The 27,925-nt window shown below is 44.2% G+C and overlaps 1 protein-coding gene across 3 annotated transcripts in view; it reads left to right on the top strand.

Moving 5' to 3' along the window:
- itprid2 (ITPR interacting domain containing 2) overlaps positions 1-22,025 on the top strand; it is a 39,717-nt gene extending 17,692 nt beyond the window's left edge. For all 3 annotated transcript variants that reach the window (XM_035409501.1, XM_035409502.1, XM_035409503.1), the window contains 16 exons: positions 631-680; positions 1,488-1,541; positions 5,641-5,683; positions 5,773-5,871; positions 6,013-6,221; positions 10,855-11,441; positions 11,836-11,896; positions 12,761-12,849; positions 13,050-14,795; positions 15,550-15,621; positions 15,905-16,032; positions 16,411-16,543; positions 18,166-18,231; positions 18,376-18,732; positions 19,947-20,059; positions 20,266-22,025. In XM_035409501.1, coding sequence (XP_035265392.1) covers positions 631-680; positions 1,488-1,541; positions 5,641-5,683; positions 5,773-5,871; positions 6,013-6,221; positions 10,855-11,441; positions 11,836-11,896; positions 12,761-12,849; positions 13,050-14,795; positions 15,550-15,621; positions 15,905-16,032; positions 16,411-16,543; positions 18,166-18,231; positions 18,376-18,732; positions 19,947-20,054 — 3,802 coding nt within the window. In that variant the 3' untranslated portion in view covers positions 20,055-20,059; positions 20,266-22,025. The remainder of the gene's footprint in view (positions 1-630; positions 681-1,487; positions 1,542-5,640; positions 5,684-5,772; positions 5,872-6,012; positions 6,222-10,854; positions 11,442-11,835; positions 11,897-12,760; positions 12,850-13,049; positions 14,796-15,549; positions 15,622-15,904; positions 16,033-16,410; positions 16,544-18,165; positions 18,232-18,375; positions 18,733-19,946; positions 20,060-20,265) is intronic.
- Positions 22,026-27,925: the final 5,900 nt, after the last annotated feature.

The raw sequence follows: 27,925 nt of genomic DNA, 5'->3' as shown, positions 1-27,925 counted from the left end.
AGATTAAGAACAAACTGTGGCCTGTGTCTATAGACAAGTCACCCAGGTGCCTGAAAACCATGGAGACATGCTACAGAGAGTTTGATACAACATTAGCATGCGCATTGTTCTGACAGTGAAACTGAATGTGAGCGAAGAATATTCTGTGGGGTGTTTGAAATCTGGTCTACAATGAGGGTAAGCGCTTATTAGCAAGCATGAGAGCACAGCATTCTGAAACAGACAAAACAAGCTAAGCAGCATTGGGGAGGGAGTTCCAGAGGCAGACTCTGTAGGTGTCAAGGTTTTGATCACTTCGCGCTGAGGTGAATGAGCGAGGCTGTTAGTGACGCGGCTCCCAGGCTCCGGAGCAGATGTTAAGCGCGTGTCTCGTTCACACGCCGCTCGACCCTGACCCGCTTAAACCGGAATGTTCTGAATAAAACCAGAAGTGCAGATCGCAGGGGCATTTTGTCAGGGCTGCAGTGTGTGAACGGCTGTCTGGGCACTCGGGAGCTTGTGTTCAGTGGGGCCATGAGTGTATTTTTGTGAGGGAGAGAGAGAAGGAGAGACAGAGTGTGAGAGAGAACGAGTGAGATTGTGACCGTGGACTGCGGGGATGTGGATGTTGACGTCTTTCTCTGTTTGCAGGACTCCCCTGGGGGCCTCTCTGGACGAACAGAGTAACACACCAACCAAGGGTGAGCTTCCCCTAGCACAGAAACACACTGCCAACCAGGGAGAGTGTGTACGTGTGTTTTTTTTTTTTTTTTTTTTTTTTTCCCCTCCTGTGGTCATTTGAGATTTGCATTGGACAGAATGCTGAAATGGTGCTGGTGTCTGTAGATGCATTTTGACTGCTGAACACAAGCAGCACTTGAGCATGTACACACACACGTGTACACATGCGTACACACGCACACACGCACATACACACACACACACACACACACACAGACTACCCTATCGCACCTTAGAGCCCAGTGAACTTTGGAGCTCAGTGTCACACACCAACAGTTGAGAGATAAGGAAATGTCCTGTAAAACTCTCTCTGCTTTCTCCACTTTTTACTTCAAAATGGACAAGAGCACTGTGGAGCAAGGGAGTCTTATCCTTACCAGGACTTACACATAGTCAAGACCAAGTATCGCTTTTCCTGTCCAGATCATGGTATTCCTACACTAAATGGGGTCTCCTTTTGTTCAATGGCCCTTTAGGTAAGACTTGGAAATAGCAGTATGAAAACGAGTAAATCATTAATAAGTACATTTCTGAAGCATTTGTCACCAGTCATTTGTCTTGGAATGTGTTGCTTTTAGTACATTGAGAAGATATAGAATATTCATAACCATTGAATGTGTTCTTTTTTCAATTTTTAATATTGTGAAATGTGAACATTGTGAGTTTTCACTCTCAAAGAAGAAGTATCAAGGACTATTGCTGAAAATATCCGAGTGAATGGTTTTTTTGCTACCGTGTTTCACCATGCTTTTCTGTGTACTCTACAGGCACAGTAAAGAACACGTGCAGCTTTGAGGATGACCTGTCCCTGGGAGCGGAGGGTGAGTTTTAGGCACTTCCTTTCAGTATAGCCGTATTTCCAGTTTTCTCTTTGAAATGGGTGACCACCATAGGGGGTGTGGGCAGGCCCTGGGCATTTGTCATATAAAACATACATTACATAAATTTACTTTCCATTCCATCTTATTGTGCTTTCTATGTATTAATGAAAAAAATGAGGCTTTCTTCTTTAGGAAGTATTTAGACAGACATGTGCTTGGGGCCAAGTCCAGAAAGAACTGGTTTTCATTATTCATCATGGTTTTCGTCCATTGCATAACTGTAGAGCAGTGGCCCTGAGATACTGGCCGTCTGGGACTCTTTCCTCTGAGCCCGGTCACGGTCCTGGTTTATTAGTATGGTTAAGGGGCATTCCACTTTGTGTGTGAAGGAGCCATTCTTTTAAAGTTTAGGTTCCTTCTGCTGCACTGCCTTGGGTTTTTATCAGTGGATTTACGGGTTCGATCAAAGCTTGTGGCACTAGGTGTTATGCGCTCATTCATGACATCACTGTTTGATGAGCATTTTGTTGCAGTCAGACTGTGCTGATCTCCACATCTAGTTGGGGCTTGGCCTGTGTGTGTGCGTGTGGGCAGGCCCGTTTTAGCACAGGGGACCTAAGCGGTACCTGATGATGATGATGATGTGACACCAAGTTTGTACTAGAATGTTGTTGATTTAGAGTTCAGTCGCCTAGCATTTGCGTGTTGGGCGGGGAACACGTGTATCGACCACCTCAAACGCATGTTTGAATTTCTTATTTTTTCGAGAGGCCTGAACGCCGAAATACCTATTAAGTCCCGTAAAAATGTGCATTATAAACTTTCTAAATAAAAACATTCAGCTTCATATATATATATTTTTTTTTTACATTAATACGACTGCATTTATAATATTAACTTTTAGGTTTAAAACACGCTCGGAATACCTTAATCGCGACAATTAGAAGTGCAACTGCCCTGATATCACTTCATGGTTCCCAACCTAACTTTCCTAATGGCGGTTTTGCTTCTAGTACTTAAAGGGCTTTTGTATTTATGCAAGATCTGTATTTTGTGTAGTCATTTTTTAAATGTAAGATATTTTCCTTGCAGTAAAAGTGAAAGGAATGCTATGGTTTTGTGGAAAGGCGCTCAAGTAAAGACAAGTTCCAGTAGGCCCTGTAATGATCATTATCAATGTCTTTTAACATGTCTGTTGTTCAACCCATTTAAATAGGGTGGATGAGAAGAAACTTTGGGTTTGTGTTGTCGTACATACTTTGTTATGTATATGTGTAGTCAGCTGCAGGTGTTTCCACAAGGCACAGGTGAAGTTGTTGTGTCCAAATGACATAATTCACCATTACACCCATTTCAACCAACCTACATCTCATTATTATGTGTGTTTTAATAAAATATTTTATTGATTTTTAACACAGTTCTAGTAACAAGTGCAGATAACGTATCAGTGGGTGTCTTAGGGCACCAAAATGGTCAGAAATGGTCCTGTGTGTGTGTGTGTGTGTGTGTGTGTGTGTGTGTATGTTGTTTGTGCGTGGGTGTGTGCATGTGTCAGTCTCTCTGTGAACACGAAAGCTGGGTATTTTCCTGTCGGATTTGAATCAAATGATCACTGAATTCTGAATTGATTTACTAATTTCTATTTCTGTTAAAATAAATGGTTTTGGCTGAAGTGATTGCCCATGGGCAAAGAAGGAAATTATTCAAATATGTGGCCTATTCCTAGGAACGGTTGAGAAACGCAACACAAAAACGTTTTTTGGCACCCTACGGTAGTCAAGTGACATAGCTGAGGCAATCTTTTCCCAGAGGGTTTCTTATTAAGGTGAACTCATGACTCAAAAAAAGGCGTGTTAGGGAATTTTGAAGTATCAGTGGGTATCTGTCTTAGGGCACCAAAATGGTCAGAAATGGTCCTGTGTGTGTGTGTGTGTGTATGTTGTTTGTGCGTGGGTGTGTGCATGTGTGCATGTGTGTGCGTGCGTGCGCATAATTGTCAGTCTCTCTGTGAACACGAAAGCTGGGTATTTTCCTGTCGGATTTGAATCAAATGATCACTGAATTCTGAATTGATTGACTAATTTCTATTTCTGTTCAAATAAATGGTTTTGGCTGAAGTGGTTGCCCATGGGCAAAGAAGGAAATTATTCAAATATGTGGCCTATTCCTAGGAACGGTTGAGAAACGCAACACAAAAACGTTTTTTGGCACCCTACGGTAGTCAAGTGACATAGCTGAGGCAATCTTTTCCCAGAGGGTTTCTTATTAAGGTGAACTCATGACTCAAAAAAAGGCGTGTTAGGGAATTTTGAAGTTGGTGTGTTGGTGGTTCTTGTGCAATGTGCTTGCTTCCTAGGTTTTTCCCTGTTGCTCTTTGACAAGTTGAGGGACAACATTTACTGCTTGCTTATGTACATACCTCTTGTTTATTTTTGCGTCACAACTTTTACTATTTGGATTGCTATTCATTTCATTTTCGCTCACTCAAGAACAAACCTGAACAAACTTTGAAACGAAAAAGAAAGGAAAAAAAAATACAACAATGCCAGCTCCTCACGAGGCTTGCTGTGAATCCAGAAGACAGGTTACCCCATGGAAGAGCTCAGTGGTGGCATGGCTTTGGAAGAGTGAGTCAGTTAGATTTGGTTTTGTTCTTATCTCTTTACACTTTGCACTTGCAGTCAGCCATTTCTATGGACTAGGTTAGGCTCATCCCTATCAGGGGGTCTTGGGTTAGGGATAAATAAGGGTTGGGTGATAACGCTGGTCTTAAAGCTACCGGAGAAGCTTACGGTAACTTCCACTCTGAAATTGGTTTGAAATTTTGTGAGAACAGTCTGATTTCACACTCGTTTCACATTCTGGGTCTTTTTTGGTGCATGCGTTCCGTGTTTATCGGCGTAGGAAGAACCGGGGGATTTGTAAAGGCAGGGCTGCGTGCAGACTGGCGGTCCTGCATGTATGGAACAGGATAGCGTGTGGGCCGTCCTCACCAGTCCTCTCTTGTCGTCACCGCCCACGCATCCCCTCCAGTCCTGCTGGTACGTGCCGCTTGCAGCAAGCACAGGCAGGCACTCTGCCTGGCAGGAACAACCTGCTTTTACAGTCATCTGTACGTAAAAGGCTGCCTATTCGTTACTGGCTTACACAAGGGCTAACGCTGATTGGCAGCAGTAGAGATGTCCCGCCCTTTTTGGGGAGAGACGCAAGTTGGACCAATTTGAATGGGTTTCGTTCCAAGACTCTCCAAGCACACGCCCCCCATTTCTGTTCACCATGGCTGCCAGAACTGTGCTATTTTGCGCTGCTCAACCTACAGTTTGAGTTCTTCAAGACAAACGGCTTTTAAGTCATCAGCCAGATAAAACCTGGCTTTATCTGTTTAACTTACCTGTTATATATTATGCCACTCAGACAGATTTGTGTTGCAGAGATGAAGTCTGTTATAAACTACCATTCATTTGGAACAAATCTCGCGAACCTTTACACCTGGTTATTTTAGATAAGTTGGATGCTATGTAGTAAAATTGAACCCGTGTGGTGCTGTATAGGCGAGTATAATTATTTTTAGTTAATGTTTCAAAATTGGGCTTTCTGAAGAGGTTTTGAAGTTATTCTTGGCAACTGAATTTCACTTTTGCTCTGGAAGATACTTAGGTAAATGTTTTATGGTGAATGTGTTGAATGTGTGCTGTGATGAAAGCATTATAAGAATCTGGGCCATTTGGTCCATAGTCTGTAATCTGCAGTCTCATAGCTGGATTTGAGTGCTTAGCCTCCAGCTCTTCATTTTCCCCTGTTCTAAGAGGGTTTCCTTTTTAAAGCACGTATTTCACTTCCCTCCTGGCTGCGGAATAATAGTAATTGGGCAATTGTGGGAACGAGGATGCATCTGCAAGTCCTATAATTAATCAAGATTGCAGTGAATTGGCCCTATGCAGGCCCCTATGTGCCTGCTTTATTAATGCATTTATGCTACCATAGAACGGCAAGAAACGGTCATAAAAATCTAACAAAGTTTGTTTCTGTATAAGTTGTCCAGTCAAACTCTCTTCTTCTGAATGATTGTTATATTCTGCCTCTGTCTCTGCCTCTCCAGCCAACCACCTCCGGGCTGGCGGGACTCCATCAGAGATGCAACAGTAAGTGGAGCTCCTAAATTCCAACCCCCAGCCTCTCACCGTCCCTGGCTGCACCTGACCTCCGCTCACCTCTGCTCTCTCTCCCACAGTTTGGGGATGCTGGCCAAGGAGAAGCGGACCCAGTTCCAGCAGAAGGGAAGGAGCATGAACTCCACGGGTTCGGGGAAGAGCAACACAACCGTGTCCAGGTGAGGGTGCGGGGAACAGCGTGAGGCGAAGGGTGAAGTCTGCCCCACACCCTCCCCCCGGCCTCGCTCGGAGACCTTCTGACTTACTTTATTCCTATTTTCTTTATTTGATGCCTGACCCCCCCTGCCTGCCTGTGCTAGCGTTTCCGAGCTGCTGGACCTTTATGAGGAGGACCCCGAGGAGATCCTCTACAACCTGGGCTTCGGCAGAGAGGAGCCGGACATCGCCTCCAAGATTCCCTCCCGCTTCTTCAACTCCATGTCGCACGCCAGAGGGATCGACATCAAGGTGTACCTGGGAGCCCAGCTGCAGCGCCTGGAACTGGAGAACCCCAACTACGCCCTGACAAGTACGTGGTCCGCGTGACTGGCCAACGGCGTCGCCCCGAGGGCTGCCGGCACACCCTCATTACCCGGGAAATGGTGTCCCTGGGCGCTTGTACTGTAAATGCTAAAGTGGAGGAAGGAGGAAGTGGTTGGGCAGGCCTGCGGGCTTGTCGCCGCTCGCTGCAGTCCGGCGTTTCGGAAAGGCTGCCCTCGCGCCTCTCATTCAGGACGCTGATCAGAGGGCCCTTTGCTGTTTGCCGGGAGCGAGCGGGGACAGCTCTCTCGTGAGTGAGCGAGTTCACACAAGGGTGGCTTTGTTTCACCCCCCCCGCGCGCCCCTGGGCGAGCGCGGCGGGCTGGCGGCACAGTAGAGCGGACTTGCAGAGGGCCGGGCCCACCTGCCAGGTCACCGACGGGCCGCGTTATCATCCGGCGTTCGCATGACTGACACGGCCGGCCTGGGCCTGGGGCGACGTGACGGAGCGGGGAGCTCATCTCGGACGGGGAGGGGTGCGTTGGAGGGGAAGAGGAGGGAACGCTCCATGGTGCGCTACCGCGCTTTGTCTTCTGTGAAAGCTCCGGCTGGAATGAAAGTCGCTGCGCTGTCTCGCGACAGTCTCCCGCGGACAATCTCCCGCTTCTTGTTCGTTGCTGTGCGTGTGCATGTCACAGTGTGCCCGTCACACCGTCCCTCCTTTGGTCTCTAAAGCCTGTCCCATCTCAGTTGTCTGGATGTAGGAGGCCTTTGGAATGTGTTTTGGGCAGAAGCACATGCTGTTCTGTAGTGCTCTGTTTCAGCTGGCTGGCCTAATGAGGCATTGTGCAGATGCACACAGCTCTGACAAATGCGTGCAGGGCAGCTTAAGGAGAACTTTCATGTCTGAAGATATTTTCAGTCCAGTAAGGGTTTGAAACTGGAGTCCCTGTGTTGTTAGAATCAGACAGTGATGCCCTGAGCTCCTCGAACGTCTCTCATAGCACCATGTTGACTTCTCTTACATAATCCCAGTTCCTTTACAGTTCCCCTTCTCTTTCTCTTCCTCTTTCTCTCTCGCACTCTTACTTTCTCTCTTTCTCCCTCCATTGCTTTCCAACTTGCTCTTTCCTTCTCTCAAGTACAAGCTCAAAAGTGCTTATACATATTGTGAAAGAAAACTATTTAAATGGAACAGGGAAGAAAAAGTGAAATGCAGTAACTAATTTGCTCTTTCTCTTTTATTTGCTTTCTCTGGCTCTCTTTCAACTGCATTTTTTGCATTTCAGTGTGCTTTATTGGCTTGTAATGCTTACAGTAAATATTGTCAAAGCATTATATCCAATTAGTTTTAAGTAGAAGGAAAAACAAGCACTGTAAACTGTTTAACCTAGGGACATTGTCATTATAATTACTTACTAGACAAGTCTCAGTTTATAGATGGATTTTAAAATACAATTATATAAATGATCATTACATGTATAACATATTATACAGTATTTCCTAATAGTGATTATGCGGTACGTCTTGCCGAGACATTATTCAATGTCCTTCAGGTTGTGACAGGCTGAAACTTACTTTGTTGCAAATAAGTCTGTTGGCTGTTCTCCTAAAGGGGTTTTCAGCTTTTCCTCATTTGTCTGGGAAGTTATTTTCAAGTTTTGAAAATCTAACTGGAATGATTCTTCTTATTTCAATGTATTTTTCTCAGTGTTGGCAGAACTGCATTTCTGTCTCCACCTCTCTTGTCTTAGTGACCACATAAATGCTCATCTTTGGGCAACCACAACTTTAATGCCCACCTTTGTTCAGTTGCTAGGGTGTTGTCACTGAGCCTGTACTTGCCCAGGACCTGTCTTTGTTGTGTGTCTCTGACAGACTCTGCCAGTGTATATTCTCTGTTGTCAATTGCTGTGAAGCTGCGCTGACCTGAAGCTGGTTAGCACTGGTATAGGTTTGTAATTGTGTAAGAGGTTCAGAATCAGTTGAGCGAGTTGGATTTTAGAGCCTTTGAATATTCTAATATAAGTCATATTCAGTTGTTTGGTCTTATTTTAGATGCTCAATAAAATGTGCCCTGTTCCGGGTTTGAATGAGTTGGATAGCTGCCTAAATCAGCTATGCATGCATTATGTGGTGTGTTCCTGTTTACCTGTGCAATGTTTTTTGAATTCCGCATGTAGAATTTCAGACAGAGGTTTTTCCCCTGTTACTGTAGTCTTGCTGACTGAGTGAATTCAATATTTCACATCCATATAGCCGATATTTGCTAGTTAACACTAAAATATTTTTGAATAAATTCTAATGGAAATATGTATTATATGCAATACTAGCACAAATCCAGCAGAAATAAATATATAAGTGAAAGGTTTGTATTTTGCCATGCTACTGGATACAGATGCAGAACAGGGCATGTCACAGACCTGGTGTTTGTAACGGCACGCATGGACATGCAGAAATGGATGGTAGTCTGTTAAATACACAGCCCTACATTTGCAGACACATAATGCAATAATTGGCTACATAAAGCACATACTTAGGACTGGAGCACACAGAAGCCGAACAAGGCTGCTGAGCATAATCGCAATAACAAACTTTGTGGGCCTAAAACCTGGAAGATGACTGAAATACTAATACAAATGAAGTTATATAATATAGTAACACTACTAATAGTATCATGTACAAAGGAAATATAAGAAGTTTAGGCTCATAAGTCCTAAAGAGCCGTCTTTGTATGCTGCTACTTCTACGAGGAGGAAACTCTCCAGTTCAGAGTGACAGTTGCTATCACTGTCGCTACTGTCCCTCTTCAATTCCTTCAATACCTCCTTGAGAGTCTTCTTCTTAAGCTTGCTTACCATGATTTGGCTTTTCATGCATACGCCGGTGCACAGGGCCCTTATAAACAATAGATGGTGCGTGCACAAATCTGCACCGCATGCATTCTGCATAACTGTCCTTCTGCAAGTTGCTGATTACGCAATAGAATATCTCAGCAATTATTTCATCTAGAAGGAAGCCATGAACTTATTTCGAAAGTTGTGGAAATGATGTTGAAGAACTCAAGACTGTTAGGTTCCTGTAACAAAAACAGGGTTTCCAAGCAGGGGTAAAAGTCGCAAGAGTAGGTCATAGAGAGGGTAGATTATTTTTTTCAGGTAGTAGCTTGCTTTCTGGCAATTTCCTCAGCATTGGAATGTCTAACTGAGCATTTTTTTCACAATTGGTAAGAAGTTGCTGTTTTACGAAGACAGCAGTATTCGCATTTGAAATTCTATTTACATACAGAGAAATGCTTGTTTTCAAGCGCTCCTGAAATATGATTTCAACTCAATGGAAATGATGTATGAACTTTTCCAAGCCTATGTACAAAGAGTGAATTGATTACTTATGACTCAGAGGGGTGTTTTGGTGTCGTCATTTCCATTATTGTCGTATTAGCCATTGGGCTTTAAGGGGTTAAATGTATTTTGTAGCATCGGCCCTCGTGCCAAATTGAATCAGATGCTTTCTTGAAGCCTATATAGCAAGCAAAGTTTTTTTTTGGTGCATGTTTATTCATTCTGATTTATAGTGTGTTTTTATGATTTATAGTAGTGCAGTGAAGAAAGCGAATCGGTCCCAATTTAATTTAGTAAAATAACATTTTTACAGACATTGTCACAAAGACGCTTTACTGAGGAACCTACTTAGGAGGAGACTCTTACTGAAGACACTGTGTTCAGTAAGGAAGGGCCTGTCTTCGGGCATTTAGAATACAGAAGAAAACCTTCCCCAGATTACTGTTCACACAGATGCCTCAGTAGTGTTGGGTCAAATTGTTGGGCCCTTGTTTCCCTGATGTCAGGGAAGCATCCTATCTTTAAACCAGGTTGAATCTTTTTTTTTTTTATTTTTTTTTTTTATAAGTAAAGCCTTCTGTAGTTCACAGTTTCTTTGTTTCTACATTTCTTTGCTCGTACTCTCAGGGCCACATGCTCTGGGGTAAGATTTTTGAACTCTAAGATGATAAAACAACATGGAAATGAGAAGTTTTCTTCATTGTACCGTGATATTTTTTTGCAGTACAGCCTCATACTTTGTCTGTTTTATTCAGGAAGAGTCTCGAATGTAGAGGAATTAGTTTCCTATTATGAAATATCTCCTGCTAAAAGTATTTTAGATTTATTCACCATCCCTGAATAGCTCCTTGTAAGGGAAGGTACAGGACGTCCATCCAGACATTTTTCCTCGAGAGTTTTTTTTTGTGTTTGACTTCACACTCTGCTTAGATCTGCATTTTAACTGAGAATGTTGAGTTAAACAGATAAGGAAAGGTCAGGAGAGATGTTCCTGCCCGCGAAGTTGTGCTTGCAGCTGTATGCGTTTCGTTTTCCCCTTGTGGAGAGGTCAAAAGAAGAACACCCATTTAGGGCACAGTGTTAACAGCATCTCCAGTTGGAGCTTGTCGTTGAAGGGGCTTCTTTTGAAGTCCTCCAGCCTGCTCCACTCAGTTTGTACTCTCTGCAAAGAGAAAGCAGGAAAGGGGGGCACCCTCGCAGTGCTCCATGTTGCGTCGGCTGCGAATTAACGGCTATCTTCATAATTTTTTAATTTGTGAATTTTGTCATTTGTTCATTCTTTCACTGACGTGCTGATTTTATGCAATGTAGTTTATACAGTGCTTCTCTCCTCACCTGCAGGTCGTTTCCGTCAGATAGAAGTGCTCACCACCGTGGCCAACGCCTTCTCCTCGCTGTACTCCCAAGTCTCGGGCACCCCCGTGCAGAAGATCGGCAGCACCGAAACAGAGCATAAAGAGCCGCCGCCACTCAACAGGAACAACTCTGCCCTGAACGCCGCCAAAATCCTGAAGAAGACCTTCACCAGGCGCAACCTGCACGCATCGGTCGACGGAGGGCCCTCCGCCCATCCTGAGGCGGAGCGGGGGAAGGGGCCGGGCGAAAGCGGGCACGAGCAGTCGCCGAGGACAAAGGACCTGCACTCGCTCGCCACCGTGACCGAGGCCGAGGAGTCCCGCCTGGGACCGACGGGCGTCATGCCCGCCGACCCGCCCAACGGCGACCTGCCCAACGGCGACAAGGAGGAGGACGAGGAGCCGAACTCCAACCCCGCGAAGGACTCTAGCCTCTCCGCTGACCCTGATACAGACAGGGGCAAAGAGCAGGCGGTGACCTCCACGCCCGCCAAAGAGCCCCCCACCCACCGACCCCACCCCTGCATCTCCCACCTCCTCTCACAGGCAAAGGACTCGTTTGAAATGGAAGAGGTATCGCTCCAGATCCATCTTACTTATACTTACGTACTCATAATTGGTTATACTTGCTCATACTTAGTTTTACTTACTTATACTTGGTTGTACTTACTTACAGTAGCTCAGTGCACTGCTTCCCTGTGGTAAAGATTTGGTAGCTGTTCTCCTTTTATGCACAGAATTGCATATTCTTGAGTGCAGCACTCTTTTAAAATAAACACTGCCCCAAGTACGTTAAAGAACGTGCGCTCCTGGCAGATTTAAAAGCCTATTTCGGTCGCCGCTGTTTCTCTTGATTATGCATGCTAGGACATGGGAATGTACAGGGAGTTCTCCTGCGTGGAAGTTGCTTTATGATTTGCTTAATGCTTAATGACAACAAGCTGAGTAATGCTGCTGCCGTCTCAAGGTACAAAGCAACGAGGGTGAGGGCCCTGCCGGGATCAGCAGCTCTTCGAAAGACGGGAACGGTGAGTTTTGGGGTACAGGGGAAAGCCGTTTGTCATCTGTAGAAAAGAATAACGAATGAGAAGGTTCTTTTCTTTTATCTTGATTTTAATTTGGGATGAAAGCAACACTTGCTAGCCCTTTTTAGAGATTACTGTCCCAACTATTTCAAAGTTGCCCATGTGACAAAACAAAATTAAATGATAGGCATTCATTGCTCCATTGTGATGCTCCATCACAATTCTGTTCCCAGAATGTACTAAATGAAATTACTTAAAATAAGAACTATATAACAGAAGAAAAGAAAAAAATGATTTCCTGTGGTAGCCTTTTATGATTTAAGTTGTGATAATAATCATTAATCATGATAATTTCTTAGAATCCTAGAATTTGTATGAGCACTTCTAAGAATAAAACAGCTGATTTATTAAGCTGCAATCTTGTAAAATGGAAGGTCTGATAACAATATTCAGCACATAACTTGATGCTTATATGAATCATTTAATGTCAGTTGAAGTGGTATTGCAGAAATATTTGAAACCTTGTACAAAGGTTTTAGAAATGCATCTATGCCCTCTGCTGGTAAAAGTGGGAAAGGCTCTTGAAGGTTCAGTCAATGGTGTCAGAGGACCAGAAACAGAGGATCATGCAACAACATCATACACACTACTTTTATTTATGTTTTGATTTTGATACACAATAAGTTTGTTTAACATAAATTTCATGTTTCGCATTTCATTTTGAAGTAATGTCACAGAGGTGGACAAGTCATTAACCTGTATGGTAGTTCACCTGCACAGAGCTGTTATGTGCACTTGTTTCACCTGTGCGAAGCTGTTACCTGTCCCTGTGCTGACCTTTTTTATGTGCTGGTTCTTACTCTGCAGAGCTCTTGCAGAGGATGGCGAGCCAGCACTCGGACAGCAGCGGATTTGCTGAGGACCCTTCCACAGATGGCTCTGCTAACCATCTGAAGGTAGACTGCATTTTGTCTGTTTATCACTTGCTCAAGTGTGAGCATGTTTGGGGCTGGACTGCCACTGTATATCTTCTGAGACCATCAGGAAACATGTTGATGAACCATACAGTTTATATGGTAGTGCTTAAATAAATAATGTCTTTAAAGGGAGACCTTTGTCTTTTGTGTGTGTGTATCCTGTCCGGTGTGGTGTTCAGGTACAGGAGAGCTCAGACAGCTGTGACAGCGAGACCACGGTGACGTCTAACGCAGGGGAACTGAGCACACCTCTCGCCGTGGACCACCCCATCTTCCATAAGTTTCCGGGAGAAGAGGAGGGTTTAACAGCCTTTGGCTCAGACAGCGCTCCAATGCTGGACCACCACGCATTCCAGAAACCAGAGGGAGAAGAGGAAGGTCAAACGGCCGCTGGTCCAGACAGCAGTGCGGAGCTGAACACTGACTTGCTGAGTGGGAATCAAAGCCAGCCCAAAGGGGAGGAAGAGGAGGTGCTGGTTGAGGAGAAGGAGGTTGTTCAGGAGAATGTGGCTGAGGAGAAGGCCGATGAGGAGAATGTGGTTGAGGAGGTTGTTGAGGAGAAGGTGGTTGAGGAGGACGTGGGTGAGGAGGAGGTTGCTGAGGAGAAGGTGGTTGAGCAGGAGATTGTTGAAGAGGAAGAGGTAAAGGAGGTCATCCCTGAGTACATCCCTCACCCCACGCACGTGCACAAGCCCGTAGAGCCGAGCTCTTCCGAGGGGCCGGGCTCTCCAGCCGAGCCTCTTGCTCAGACCAGCAGCACTACGGAGCCTGGCCCTGAGGACACGCAAGACAGGCCCCATGTAGCTCCATGCTGGCCCCCTCAGGCGGCCCCTGCGTGTGAGGAGCATGGTGCGCTGGTTTGGGCCAGGGTCCGGGACTTACAAATGGGCCGGGACAGGTACCCGCTGAGGCGGTCCAGCTCGCTGCCCACCCCCCTGCTCAGCCCCTCCCGGGTGGTGTCCTCCGTAAAAATCCAGCTCCGCCCGGGCAGCGCTCGTCACTGCACCCCGCCCTCATACTCCTACCGCTACACCCCCGAGGATGAAGGGGAGGACGGCACGGGGTCCATTGCGGAGAAGGAAGAGGAGGAGGAGGATGAGGAAGGGGCGCCCTGTCGCTCCACCCTCGTCATCAATGCCACCCCTAAGGCTAGGGAAGTCCCCGAAGAGCTGCGGGCGGAGGACATCCCCCCCAGCAGGATGCCCCCCTACCCCATGCACATTCCAGCCCATCTGACACGCTCCTCCTGCTCCCTACACAGCACCCCCCCTGACTGGCTTGAGCGCCCTCTGTGTGACCTGCCCCGTTCCTGGAGCACCTGCAGCATGCCTGCACTGTCTGCCCACAGCGCCCCCTATGGCTCGCCTTTCAGCCACTCCCACAGCGCCCCCTACAGCTCAACTCTCAACCACCCCCAGAGTGCCACCTACAGCTTGCCTGTGGGGCACCTACACAGCGCCCCATACGGCTCACCTCTTGGCCAAACTCACAGCGCCCCCTACAGCTCGCCTCTTGGCCAAACCCACAGCGCCCCGTACAGCTGGCCTCTTGGCCACCCCCACAATGCCCCCTACGGCCCGCCTCTTGGCCACTCCCACAGTGCCCCCTACAGTTCACCTCTCAGCCATCCCCACAATGCCCCCTACGGCCCGCCTCTTGGCCAACCCCACAGAGCCCCCTACAGCTCGCCTCTCGGCCACCCCCACAATGCCCCTCACCATTACGGCATCCCACAGAGCAACCACTGCAACAGCCCTTTCAGCAGCCCGTACGTCGCCCCGTGCTCGTCAAACTGCTGCCCCGCCTACCCTGCACCCTGCGGGCCAGTGGCCCCCCTGCGCCTCGCCCATCCCCCGTCCAGCACGGAGATGCAGCTCAAGCGGGTCCTGCATGATGTTCGGAGCGCGGTCCAGAACCTAGCCCAGGTGAGTCCGCCCGGCAGCGTGCCGTCCTGCCAGACGGAGCGTCAGCCTGACCCGGCCGGTCCGTACGGTCACGGTACAGATTACCTCTGAAACCACGCACACGTGCGTAACCAGCGGAAGCGCACGTTGGTGCACACGTCCTTGCTGCTGGTGCTCCAGAGATCTCTCCTGCCACGCCAGTGTGGAAGTCTGTTTCCATTTCACTACTCCCTTTCCCAGTGTAAAGTAAAGTGCAGTGTATTCCGGTTATACCATGAGTTACTCCTAGTAAACTTATCAGGACCGTAAGCAGAGGTGGAAAATCCAGATTCAGAAAGTAAAAGGTCCTCCCCAATATTTTGTTCCAATCACCTGCATTTGCTCATAGGCACAATTCTTTTTTGCCAGGCAGGAAGTAGAACTAATTAGTCAAATTAGAGTCCATGGTTAGAACATGGACACACATGGCAGGGCTGTTGCTTTCTGAGCTCTGGATTTTCCACCTCTGACAGCAAGCAATTCTTCAGACCCAGTCTGTTGAGCTGCAGCAAATCTCCAGTATAGAGTAAACCAGTCTGTTGGACGACAGCACATTTGAAGCTAACTGAACCCATTAACCTAATGCGAGTCTCGTTAGATAAACCTGCCTGTTCAATGACAGTGATGCACTCTGGGTAAACCTGTCTGCTCAGTGACAGCCATTCACTCTCTGTAACCTCATCTGTTGAGCTCGTGTGAGTCCCTCTTGACAAGTTTTTTGTTCCCTTGGGCGCAGGGTTCATCTCGGAGTGAGGACATGGTGACCCCTCTGTTCAACCCCCACAGAGCAGTTCAGCCCCTGTATGAGGTGTGTGCCTTTTGCGTTTCATCCCGTTCCCTGTGTCTGATGTGTCACCTATGCTCCACGTACAGCAAGATAATATGATTAAGATTATGGTTCAGCATAGTCAGTTCCTTATGTCATTGCTGTGTTAACAGTACAAGGAGCACTGCAGCCAGATTGCATGCTTTCCCCTCATATCATAGCCAGTTTGAGACGCACAGTGTGTAGTAGCTTGTATACAGCCAGTGTGAGGTGTTGTCTGAAGGAACTTTCTTCACAGACATTCTTCCCCCTCCCCCCTTCTCAGGACACCATTCAAGAGCTGCAAGTGATCAAGAGGAACCTGAATGTGTTCCGCACGCAGATGATGGACCTGGAGCTGGCCCTCCTCAGACAGCAGGACATGGTCTATCAGCACCTGACAGAGGAGGACAGGTGGGGTTTCAAACATGGAAAGCCTTCCCTGTGTGTTTGTCTAGCTTTGCTGGCTTTGTGGTTTTTCTAGCTTTCTCTCTGTGGTTCTGTATTACTGTTCTATGTCATACTGCGTAGTCCTGACTTCTTTTGTGGTTGAAATTTAATCTTAACTAAGCATTTGGATACATTTGCATACAAATCTGTTGCCTGTATAGAACATTTTTGTCTGGGATTTGTAAAGCAAACAGTTCCCATGAATCATGTTTCCCTGTATGTGTATGCACTGTTTATAGTTGAGGACTGGAGACTGAAACTGTGTGTGTGTGCACGTGTGCGTGCATCTGTGTTTGGGTGTGTGTGCGTGCATGTGTGTTTTGTCTGTTTTCTTGTTTGCAGACAGGAGGCTGAGCACCTGCAGAGCTTGCGTACTGCAGTGAGGCAGGAATTGCAGGAGTTGGAGCTGCAGCTGGAGGATCGTTTGCTTTTCCTGGATGAGCAGCTGCGCGCCTCCCACTACCGCCATCCTGTGGTGAGTGTCTGCAACAGCTATCACTCACACTCCAAGAGATCTGCCAGATTTCAGAATTTTTATAGTGGGTTTTAGTTTAGAAAAATGTATCGTATGTTCATAATGCGATATCCATATATTATTTTATTATGTCATGTATCATTTTTTATGAAAGTTGGATCAGGGTCTTGATTTGCTATTGTGAATACAGTCCGTCCAGGATGGATTCTTTCTGCTTTTCCTGTTAACATCATTGTTGCTTTTAATTACTCGAGGCATTTAGTTTGTGACCATTTGGTAAGAGTCCAGTGCCAACAGATTCATGGGTAGGCAGAGGGTACAGAAAAAGAGCCCCAAAATTACTCCTAATTATGTATTCAGTTATTTATTTTTTTCTGACCAGAATTATTGGACGGAGGCGCAACACCACAGGGCATAAATGTAGCCATCTGATATTTCATCTGAGTTCTGAATACAAACGTCTGTTTTTGTACATGCATAGAATATGGGTTTTTTGTTATGGTCCATTTCCCATTTGACTTTTGGCAATGAAAACTAAATGATGGAGGAGGTTTGGATTTTATTAGCTCTGCATAGCATGCCCTTAGCACAGGCTAAGATGAGCAGTGTACATAGAGAGGAGTTGGCTTCAGGCACTATGACTGCCGTTCAGCTGTTGGCCTTGCCTGCGCTCTCTCAGATTGACAGGCGATGCTATGAATAGAAATATGACCAAGCATTCCATAACTGTCAGTATAGAAAATAAATAGTCAAAAATTGTTTACAAGGGGGGAAAAAATGTGGATTTGGTCGCTTGGCATTTTTTCATGTCCATACGTTTGAGCTTTTGAAAAAAAAATTTTTCTGGGAGATCATAGTTTTTTTTTTGTTTTAAGTAGGATGACTGGTGTGATGCTTTATAAAAATATTATTTTATATTATCTTTTTTAATCAAAAATTAAATTGAACTTTAAATGACTTGCCTGTGTAGCTGCATTTGCAATTGTGTTTTCATTACTTCCAAGTGAAAGTTAATGTGGTGTTTCCAATATTTTTGTCTCCTACGTATATAGTAAAATGTAATCACCTCCTGTCCAGTTGTTTGTCGAAATGGAAGTTATGGGTCTTTCGAATATTCCTACCATATTTCACGTCAGTAGGATTTACCAATTTATATCAGGTCAAGTGCTGGAAGGGACAAGGGAAATTATGGTAAATTTTAGACAAGGGCCTCACAGCACTAGAAGGCAAAAACAGAAGATGCATCTTTTCTTTAACAACAGCACTGAAACTATGAATGAAGTCAGAAATCGCTGAACTGTGGAGCAAGCTGTTCAGCCAATAAAGGCTCTCACCAAGGCATAATTGATCTGGTCCCAGGAGTGGCAGGTTGAGCTTAGGTTATCAGCCGGTCCTCTCATCAACTCACCAGGCTCTTTTGTCAACAGACGAGTTCAACACTTTTCCTCCATTTGGCACCAGCTCTTCTCTGTAGTGCCATGTGTCCTGCAAAGTGAAAAATAGCAACAAGAAAGTGCATGAGAGGTGTGCGTGTACTTTAGCTGCAGCATGTATGTGCAGGTTGTGTTGGTGAATTATTAAGCTTGTGTCTAAACCAGTTTGTGACATCTGATCCACTGCAGGGACTTTCTAGAGGTCACAGCTTGGACAGCCGGTGCAGTACCCCTCCCATGAATGTAACAGAGCCGGTGAGTATCTGTCAGTCTGCGCTCATGCGACAGGGCCGAGGGTCTGCGCTCCGGCCGCTCATGCAACAGGGCCGAGGGTCTGAGCTCCGGCCCTTTTGGGCTCCGTTTTGTTCTGGATGTAAGGTGTGTGTGGTGTGTTTCCAGGTGACAGAACTCCTGAGGGAGCAGCTGTCCCTGCAGGCAGAGCTGGGGTTCGAGGGGAGGGCCAGCTCCGTCCCACCACTGGGGTCCAGCTGCTCCTCCGAGTCGGTCGGCCCTGCCAGGCCGAGCCGGCCCCCGGGCCCCTATGCGCACGACTGCCCCTCCCCGCAGAGGCTGGACGTGTACCGGACCTCCATCAGCCTCACCCCCACCTTACCGCCACGGCAGCAGACGCCGGGGCCCCCGCAGAGGGCGGACTCCATGCCCATATGTCCTTCACCTGAGGACGGAGGAGGAGCAGGAGCAGTACGAGAGGGAGGAGCAGTGGAGAACCCCCAGCTACAGCAGCTCATTAAGGAGGTGAGATAGCGAGAGTAGAAATCCACCACCATCCTCTACTGATTATCCATTGCAACCTTTACCGCAAAAAGTCAATTTGTTACAATTTCGCTACCTCCTTGGCTCATTCCTATACAACATGTACAACAGCACAAAGAGGAAAGGGAAACTGGCACCTAGATGGACCTCATGAAGTATAGTGTGCACCCTGCTGCCTATCAGGAAAAGGCCAGCATTGGTCACCAGCTGTGCGACCTTTGTTACATACAGTACTTTTTAAAATTATGACTTTACTTTTAATTTAAATCAAAGCCAGTGGCACCTGCGTGCTTCTCTGTCCTGCAGGGTAGGGGAATGATGGCATAGTTAATGGTTGAAATACTCCTGTACATATTCTTTGTTAAATGTGAGTATGTCCTTCAGTGTCAATTTCAGTAGCTCACCAGGCCACCACATTTAAGTCTTAACGAATGTTAACTGAAACTCACGGGCTGATCAGATTTGCTTGTCCCCTCCTCAGGAACAACCTCTAAAATGTCTTCCGAACAGCTTATGCCATTAACACAGCCACAATCATTCACTGAATACAGTAGTCATTAGTATGGCTAGGCATTTGTCTCGGAAGTTGTGGGTGTCATCGATTATGTGATTTTTGCCATTTTTGGCAGTTCCACAACTTTCCATGTTTTTGCCATTTCGGTGATTTCCCCATGGTTTTCCAGCAGTTCTGGATGGTAACTGTTGTCCTTAAGCCTGCTGTGTGGTTTGTAGCTGATAGGCCTAAGCCTTTCAACCATATCACCAGATGCTGGGAAAAACTGCATGACAATGCCTACAGATACTGGAATGCACTGATCAAGATTCCCCTCCTTGTCAGTTGTTGCAATCAGATGTTTGACGACCCCTGTTGATTCAGCACTCCCTCCCCGTTGTTTTCCAATTATTTCTCCGGAAACGGGAAATGGTTTGGGCGGGAATTCCCAGGAACCTGTTTCCCAGTGTTATATCCGACTAGGGATGATGTGATACATCTGGTGGCCTGAAATGCTTAGAGCCAAGTTTGTTAGAATTCACTAGAGCTGTTTCAGTAGTGGTTGCTCTACTTGAGTGCCGACTCTGCCGAGTCAGGTACACAATCTAGGTGTCATGTTTCAGGTGGGTATCTGGAACATATGTGGTTTAGCTGTACCTTGAGTCCTTACCCTCCATTTCTGCGCGCCTATTTAACTCCCCAGATCAAGCGCAGTATCACAGAGGAAATTCGGCAGGAGATTGTGAGTGATCTTCTGGCAGCTGTGTTACCGAGGAGATCACCCGCGGCAACGCAGGAGCATACCTTGTGAGCAAGGTAATGGATATCACCATGTGGTGGTATAATGAATGTTACAGGTGTGGATATACAGGAACACACCTCCAGGTATTCCACATCAATCGGTAGTGAATTCCCCCAGTAATGTCCAAAAATATTTATAATGTGGAATGATTATGCACAGGTTACATTGAGTACGACACCAAGCTCATTTATATATATTTTTTACTCTCTCCCTCTTACAGTTCATAAAGTGTCCCTGTGGATAAAACAAATGCTCTGAACACTGGTGAAAGCCTGCACTGGAGAGCCGCCTTCCTCCCCCCACACTGGTGTGTGTGTGCAAGTGTGTGTGGTTGTGCATGGATGCATGCATGCATGCATACATGCGTGTGGGCATGCACAAAAATGCATGACACCAACAGTTCTGGTGTGCATCACGCACCTAGCAGTTCAATAGATTAATACCATTGTACTCTGCCGTGCTACACTTATCCATCCAGTTTAACCATGGAGAAGGTGGAAAGTGTGTTCCTGCTCTTGGACGGTCTCATCCTTTTGAAGACTTTTTACTTCTCTTCGGTGGTGGACGTTCTTGGATTGTATTTAAGGAAGTGATGCTGGTTGAGTGCATGTTGAGGAGGCTTAATGTGAACAAGCTCAAAAAGACTTTGCCTGGGTGAAATGTGTGTACAAGTGTGTATGGAGCGCCTATCTACTGTAACTAAGCCTACTAATCCAATCCCTGTACGGTGCCTGGGAACGCAATGCATTTCACTTGGAACTTGAACCTACTCGTAACTACTGTTTTCAGGACATTTTTAAACGTTAATTTTTGTTTTTGTTTGTCTTTCTTTTTGTCATAAACATATTTATTTAAAATCATATTTTTAAAATTCACATTTCTAAGAGAATTTTCAAATGTAAAGCACCACTAATGTCACTTAAATGTATATATTTTGAATGAACTGATTTGTTTTGTAAGGTTGGCATGAATGACAGTGGTTAATACACTGGAGAATGACATGGAGTAGGATGCACTACCCACTGAAGTGTTTGATAGTGGTCTTGAATGTGGATAAAAACTAAAACCTGTCCCAATCACATTGTCCCTAGTTTTACCGATAGTCCATTCGGACAACCACATTGTCCCTAGTTTTTCTCTAATCATTCCATGCCTTTAAAATCCATCATAAACATTGGCCTGGATTCAAATATTTTAGAGCTTTCACAGCTCAGCAGTTTGTCTTCATCTTGAACTGAATTTACTTTTTTTACGAAGGGTCCCGCATGCATAATGCATTATACACTTTTGTGAGTACTATGTGAACACTCTGTGAATGCTAGCTGGCATAAACTGTTATAAAGTGTATTACATCATCAGTGATCATTGAGGCATTTTGGTTACAGTATTGTCATTCTTTGAGAGTGCATACTGTGACCTGAGTCATGCATTTTCTGATCCTAAGTCTTAATCAGTTAGCATGTGTTGTTGATAGTTTATTTAAGGTGTTATGTAATTCGCATGATGGCAGTTTATGTACTTCTAATGTAGGACCCTTCATACAAAGTATAACAAATATATTCAGAGCTTTTTTATGATTTATGCAAAATGGCAGTCAGTGAATTTAGCAATAAAAGTTGTAAAAGTGTTAGAGGCATAAAAAGTAACCCCTGAAATTGTTAATCGAAATTATTCCTGATTCAGTTTAGGTATCTTTCAACTGTGAGTTTAATAATGAGCTGGTGTTATTTTTAGCTGTGGAGCTAAAAAAGTGTTGAGGCATTTCAATTGCCCTGCTATTTTCTTTTTAGGAAGTCTTTCACAAAGATGTTAATTCTACTTTATATTTGTTTGCTATACTAATTGATGTATATAAACTGATGGATATTTGTAAATTGATATAATTGTAATAAAGGTAATCTGTTTAGCTTTGTGACCTGGGATGCATGGGGAAGACTTCTAAAGCGAAACATTAATAAAGATTTATTTATTTTGAATATATCCTGGAATTGGTTCTGTGATTTATTTTTTCCATTTAATGTTAATTTGACTTGAACTACAAAAAGAATTAATGAATGGCTTGTGCAATTTGGCTTGCCCTGATTGGGTGATTAGACCTGGCTTACAGTTGACTTTCCAATTGATCCCTCAGGTGTACATCCCTATATTTTTTCCAAAATGACTGTATGCTTCTTCAGCTTACTGCTCAGGTTAACACATGACCCAACCTTCAATGAAGTGGCAAGTTATAGTCACATATGACTCCGTAGGTAATTCTCTCTGTACGTAGATGGCCATCACAAAACTGTGGCGCTTGATTAGAACGGTACGCAGAGAGGTGGCCATTTCACTACAATCAAGTTGAGCTGTGATGGTTATTTGCACAACTGTATATCACACAGGATTAGGCTATATCCAGGCTGAATAAATGGCATTAGGTCTCGAAACTCGTTGCCATATACTATACTTACGGGGAGCACGTCTTTCATGAGCATTTTAGCTATTAAATCAGTCATGGTTCCAGCTGCATAGCTGTCACACTGACGAGGTCTCACTACAAATATGGATGCTTGTTTGCTGCGATCCCTTTGCGTCGCATATTTGGTTCTTAAGTGGGTTTAACATCATAGATGTCAATGTGTGGTATGTGAATTTGACAGCAAATATCTTGCACTGAACAGTATTTTCATTGAGCTGTTCAAAACCACAAACAGTAAGTACAATGAACGATGACAAGCCCCGCCCATCCCCTCTATTACCCAATTAGAGCTGTGGCCTAGATTACATTTGGTATTTTATTTTGAACTGTTTTATAATTTAAAAAGAAATAAAAAAAGAGTGTTGATTATTTATTCGACAAGCGTGCTTGCAACTCAAATCCGTGGAGTCAGCTGAGCTGGTTTGGGCTTCTCAGTCACGCCGTCTATCTCTCAGTGAACACTTATGTTGTCTTTTCAGCTACCAGAGTAGAGTTTGGGTCATCACTGCATACTGTGGGTATGTATTCAGCTGATACAGTTTCAGGGCTTTTGCTTTACATTTAGCCTTGGATTAGGTGGCGGAAAACTTTCTCTCCTTATTGTCAGGTTTTAATATCTCACCTGATTTGTTCATGACAGTTCCCTTGAGTTAAATGGCCATTTTTCGTAACCATCAAAGATGTCAGTTGACATTTTAGGATAGCTACTTGCACTGGATTCAGCTTCAGCTAACCGCTGTGACTGACTACAGATGCATGTGCCCTGTAATGTGCCATGGCTCACTGTTTGGTCCAGATGAGATGTCTCTACATACGAGTACCCTTGGCTGTTCATCTTTGTTCCTCTGTACGTAATATTACATATATATCTGTGAATGATGGCGGGTCATCCTTCTTCTGCTTGAGTTGTAGATCAGAGAGCAATCGGAGAGCAAGGTGTTGTCCCAACACCCCCTGCAAAACTGCTGAAGAAAGTGTTCATCAGCTTCTTCAGTTGCAATTCCCCTTCTCTTTACAGCGAGATTCAGGACCACTTGCATATGATGTAGGTAAGCTTTTGGTTTTTCATCTGGATCCTGTTCATGAACCAAGCAAAAAGCTCTTCTCCATCCTCAACTGCACCCAAGGCCGAGTACAACAGCTAAAGATAAGTTTAGGAGGAGCTTCTTGACCCTAAACATGAAAAGCATGTAATTAAGAAAATTTAACAGCTTGTTAAATTTCTGGTATTGCTATTACTATTGGAATGAAGACCAGCAGAGACGGGGGACCCCAAGTTCCAGAACCACTGCTGTAGGCTTGTGGCTGGCTCGCCAAATTAGTAACTATAGCGTATGCTTCACAAAACCAGCATATTTACGAGTAATTATTAAGAGTAGTGATGTACCAAAGGATTTCAGGATTAGCAACAGCCTGGAAGGTGAATAATAGCAATGAAATTTAGGCTCAGAAACAGTTGTTCAAGTTTGAATTAAATAAAGTGTAACCATCCATTTTTACAAAGTACCTCTGTAGCAATCCAGCATATTAATATAGTAAACTAAAATCAAGTCTGTGCCAAAATGAATGAAAAAACCCAGGTAAAACTATCCCACATTCAGTCCCTTAGGAATCATTGGGGCCCAATCAGTCGTGAGTCACAGTGAAATGGAGCCAGTACCCAGGGAATCCACAAATCCCACCACACCAGTTAGGGGCAGGGTTCTACCATCTTCATCTTCTCAGTTGGAAAGCTCTTCCTCTCTTTGGGTTTTCCCTCCATATTCAATGAGTCTTCAAAGTTTTGATGCATGATTAAAACAATTTAAATAACCTGACCAGTAGTCAATGTCATACATTACTTTCTAATCACCAGGATGGATTTTATCAACCATGGTTAGAATTTAATATGCACACTAATCTTAAATGTTTGTTCCAATTAGTTGAAATGTTAATCTAAAACTTGCATTACTTAACATCACATTCAAAAGCTCCAGAGAACCTAGTTGCATAGCTAAGCTTCTTAAATAACCGGGTAAGCTATAATCACTTTCATAAAAATTTCTACAAATGGAGGTTACATGCGTTACTAACACAATATGTACAGCAATTACCTTGAACTACTATTAAAAGTACACGTAACCAGCATAACTATGCTGCAATAACCCAAAAGGGTGTAAAAGGAATAAGTACTGAATGCCACTGTCTTCCCCCCTTACCGTAGGCCTAGCTAACTGGGAGAGTGAACTAAACATTGGCAAAAATTCTAGCACTTAGTTGCAGTATGCACCAAGTGTATAGAACAAATGGAATACATTCATAATGTCTTGAGTTACTCTAGACATGAAAACAATGTCTATTAGGTCAAATTACTCTCTAAAACCAAGTTTATAAATTCAGAAAAGAAGCGCTAACGGTATTAGCATAATGAATGGGTTTTAACACTATTTGCGTTAGCATCGCGGTTTAGCTAGCTTTAAAGGATCAGAGTGGTGTGGTTCCTTTTTAATAACCATCAGTGTTATCCCCTCTACTGGAATTTACTGTATGTCTGTTTACAAATGATGAATTAATACCATCAATGAAAGGACTTGAATGAATGAATTTTTTTTCCCTCAGAGTTGTGTAAAAATTAGTTATCTTTCAACACTGCTGCTCTGCTCCATCCAGTGTAAGTCCCAATATGCCAACGAGCAAAATTGCCCAGCAGCAGAACCAGCAAATTGGTTAAATTCTAGTTCTGCCGATTGGCTGAATGGCACGCTTATCCCAAGATGACCAACCCTTTGTTTACTTGGTCATTTTTACCGTTGTTGTGTAGGTTTTAGGGCCGTGAACTTGCCAAATTATACATTTTTAGTAGATAGTACCTGCCAGATAGCTATCAGAAATGATAGCTAGTAACTATAGCTAGTTTTATGGGCATCTTTATTTTTCTTATGTTTCCCAAGCAACAAGTTCCTTATCAGCCTCCGCTTCAGTGTCGGGGGATGAACGTTACTGGACTGTACTTGTGAAATGACTTCCCTCTTAGATTGAATGTGAGGAAAGTGTTTACACACTACAGTAATAAAGGATGAGTCCAATTCTACAATGTAGGCACTTCAAAAACACTCTGAAGCCATTTCAAAGGCTTCATTGCCATGGAAACAGCTCTGGGAAAGGGCAAACTGTGGAACTCACACAGAGATAGTGGTAGGGTTGAGTAGGGACATGGCAGAGAATTGGTGCATGGGGAATTTCTGAGTGGCAGCATAGGATGCATGGTGGTAAAGAAAATTAGAGGTTTTAAGTTTGACATAATTTCATTTTCGGCTTCCTGTGGTATTGTACATTCCAGAGCTGAAATGAAATTGTGTTCATCACCACAAGTCTGTTGACACCACCAATCAACAGCGTCAGAAAAGCACAGATGCCAGATACGGTAACTCCACAATCTTAGGAGGCAGATAAAAGTTCCAGAAATAGGTTATGGTCACATTCATCGGTTGATTGTAGCAATATAAAGAGGAGGCAAATAAACTAAGCAGGGAACTATGGCAACAGGCTATTCACATTCCCATTTGGATGTACGGCTGCAGTTTACCCCATTTCCTCTGGTCCATTCAACTCCATTTAAAACTGGACTCCTCAGTTGGAATAAACACCAAAGGTGATAATTTATTCTATTCAGCAACTTCCCTACTGTGAACCTCGCTTAGAAACCCATGGTTCACACTGCTAAACTCCTCTTCAATTGTAAATAAATACTGAACCCTTTTCATTTCCTTGTATTTTACATTTACATTTTCATCTGACTGAGACTCATCCAGAGTGACTTAAAAAGTGCTTTGAGGTTCAATATGACAAGATAACATCACATCCACACATTAGCAAGTTAAAAGTCTTGAGACAAATAACTACTGTCGACACATGTAATCCGGGGGTGGTGTTCAGTCTGGTGTTGATGTTGCTGCATTTAGTAGAAGTGGGGACTGTGTGTTCAGTCTGGTATTCATTAGAATCACTCCACAGAGTCCTGCTGCTTTTGTGCATATTTAAAATACAATGCCCTCCATTAGTAAGGTAATGGTAGAGTGAAATGTATTATTTTTGCCATATACTTCAGGCATTTGGATTTGAAATAAAAATATGAATTTGACACAGGGACTCGACAAAAAATAGCTGTTTCTGTAAAATGGTAAAACATATACATGTATAAATATCATGAAATGGAGATTGTCTGTACTTTTGTCTCATATTAATATTTTGATCTCTGATCCAAATGCCTGATCTATATAGCAAAAATAATTAATGTCACTCTACTGTTCCCATACAGTGAGCTCCATAATGTTTGGGAAAAAGACCTTTTTTTTCTTGATTCAGCTCCGTACTCCACAACTGTTCACTTAATCAAAAACTGCACATTCTCAGCTTTTATTTCAGGGTATTTTTATACACTGTGGTTTCACCATTTAAAAATTACAGCTCTTTTTATACATAGCCCCTATTTCCAGGCACCATATTGTTTGGGACATATTCATTTTATGTAAATGAAAGTAGTCATGTTTAGAATTTGTCTCATATCTTCTGCATGCACTGGCTGCTTGAAGTCTGTTACCCATAGACATCTCTGGTGATGCTCTTTGAGGACTGTACTGCAGCCATCTTCAGCTCCAGCTTTTTTCAGGTACTAGTTGCCTAAGTTTTCTCTTCAGCATATCAAACATATGCTCAATTGGATTCAGATCGGGTGACTGACTTGGCTTGTCAATATTTTTCCTGTTTTTGGAAAATGTATTGCCTTCATTTATATTAAATTTATAGTCCTTTATTACTTTAGCACCTAGCTTGAGGTCATTATCTTGCTGTACGATGAAGTGACATCCAGTGAGTTTCTTTAACTTGAGCAGATAAGATGTCTCTGTACACTGAAGAATTAATTCTGTTGCTGCTATTAGCTGTTACACCAACCCACTGTTTCCATGTCAACCATGGTTCACAGCTTACCGGGGGTGGGGGTGCTTTGGATGTTGGCCAGTTCCATTTGGCCTCCACACTTTGGTCTTGCCATCGCACTGTCACTCTGAGACAATTGAATCTTGGTCTCATCTGTCCGCAAGACCTTTTCCCAGAACTCTGCAGACTATTTAGGGCTCAATAACAGTAACTAAACAGTAACCTTGCCTTCCTGTTTTTGCGGTTAACTAGTGGTTTGCTTTTTATAGTTTGGCCTCTGTAGTTCTGTTTGTGAAGTCTTCTTCGGACAGTAGGTTCTCAAACATCCACGCCTGTCTTCTGAAGAGTGTTTATGATCTTCGGACAGGTGTTTGGGTGTTTCTTTTTCATTATGGTGACAATTTTTAGGCATCAACTGTAGCGGTCTTAATTTGCCATAACAGCTTTCACGATTTCTGAGCTCACCAGTGCTTTCTTTCTTATTAATGATGTTCCAAAAGGTTTG

This window comes from Anguilla anguilla, chromosome 3 (assembly GCF_013347855.1).
Source record: "Anguilla anguilla isolate fAngAng1 chromosome 3, fAngAng1.pri, whole genome shotgun sequence".
Taxonomy (NCBI): domain Eukaryota; kingdom Metazoa; phylum Chordata; class Actinopteri; order Anguilliformes; family Anguillidae; genus Anguilla; species Anguilla anguilla.
Note: the sequence above shows the minus strand (reverse complement) of the source record. Positions and strands in the feature narration are given on the sequence as shown.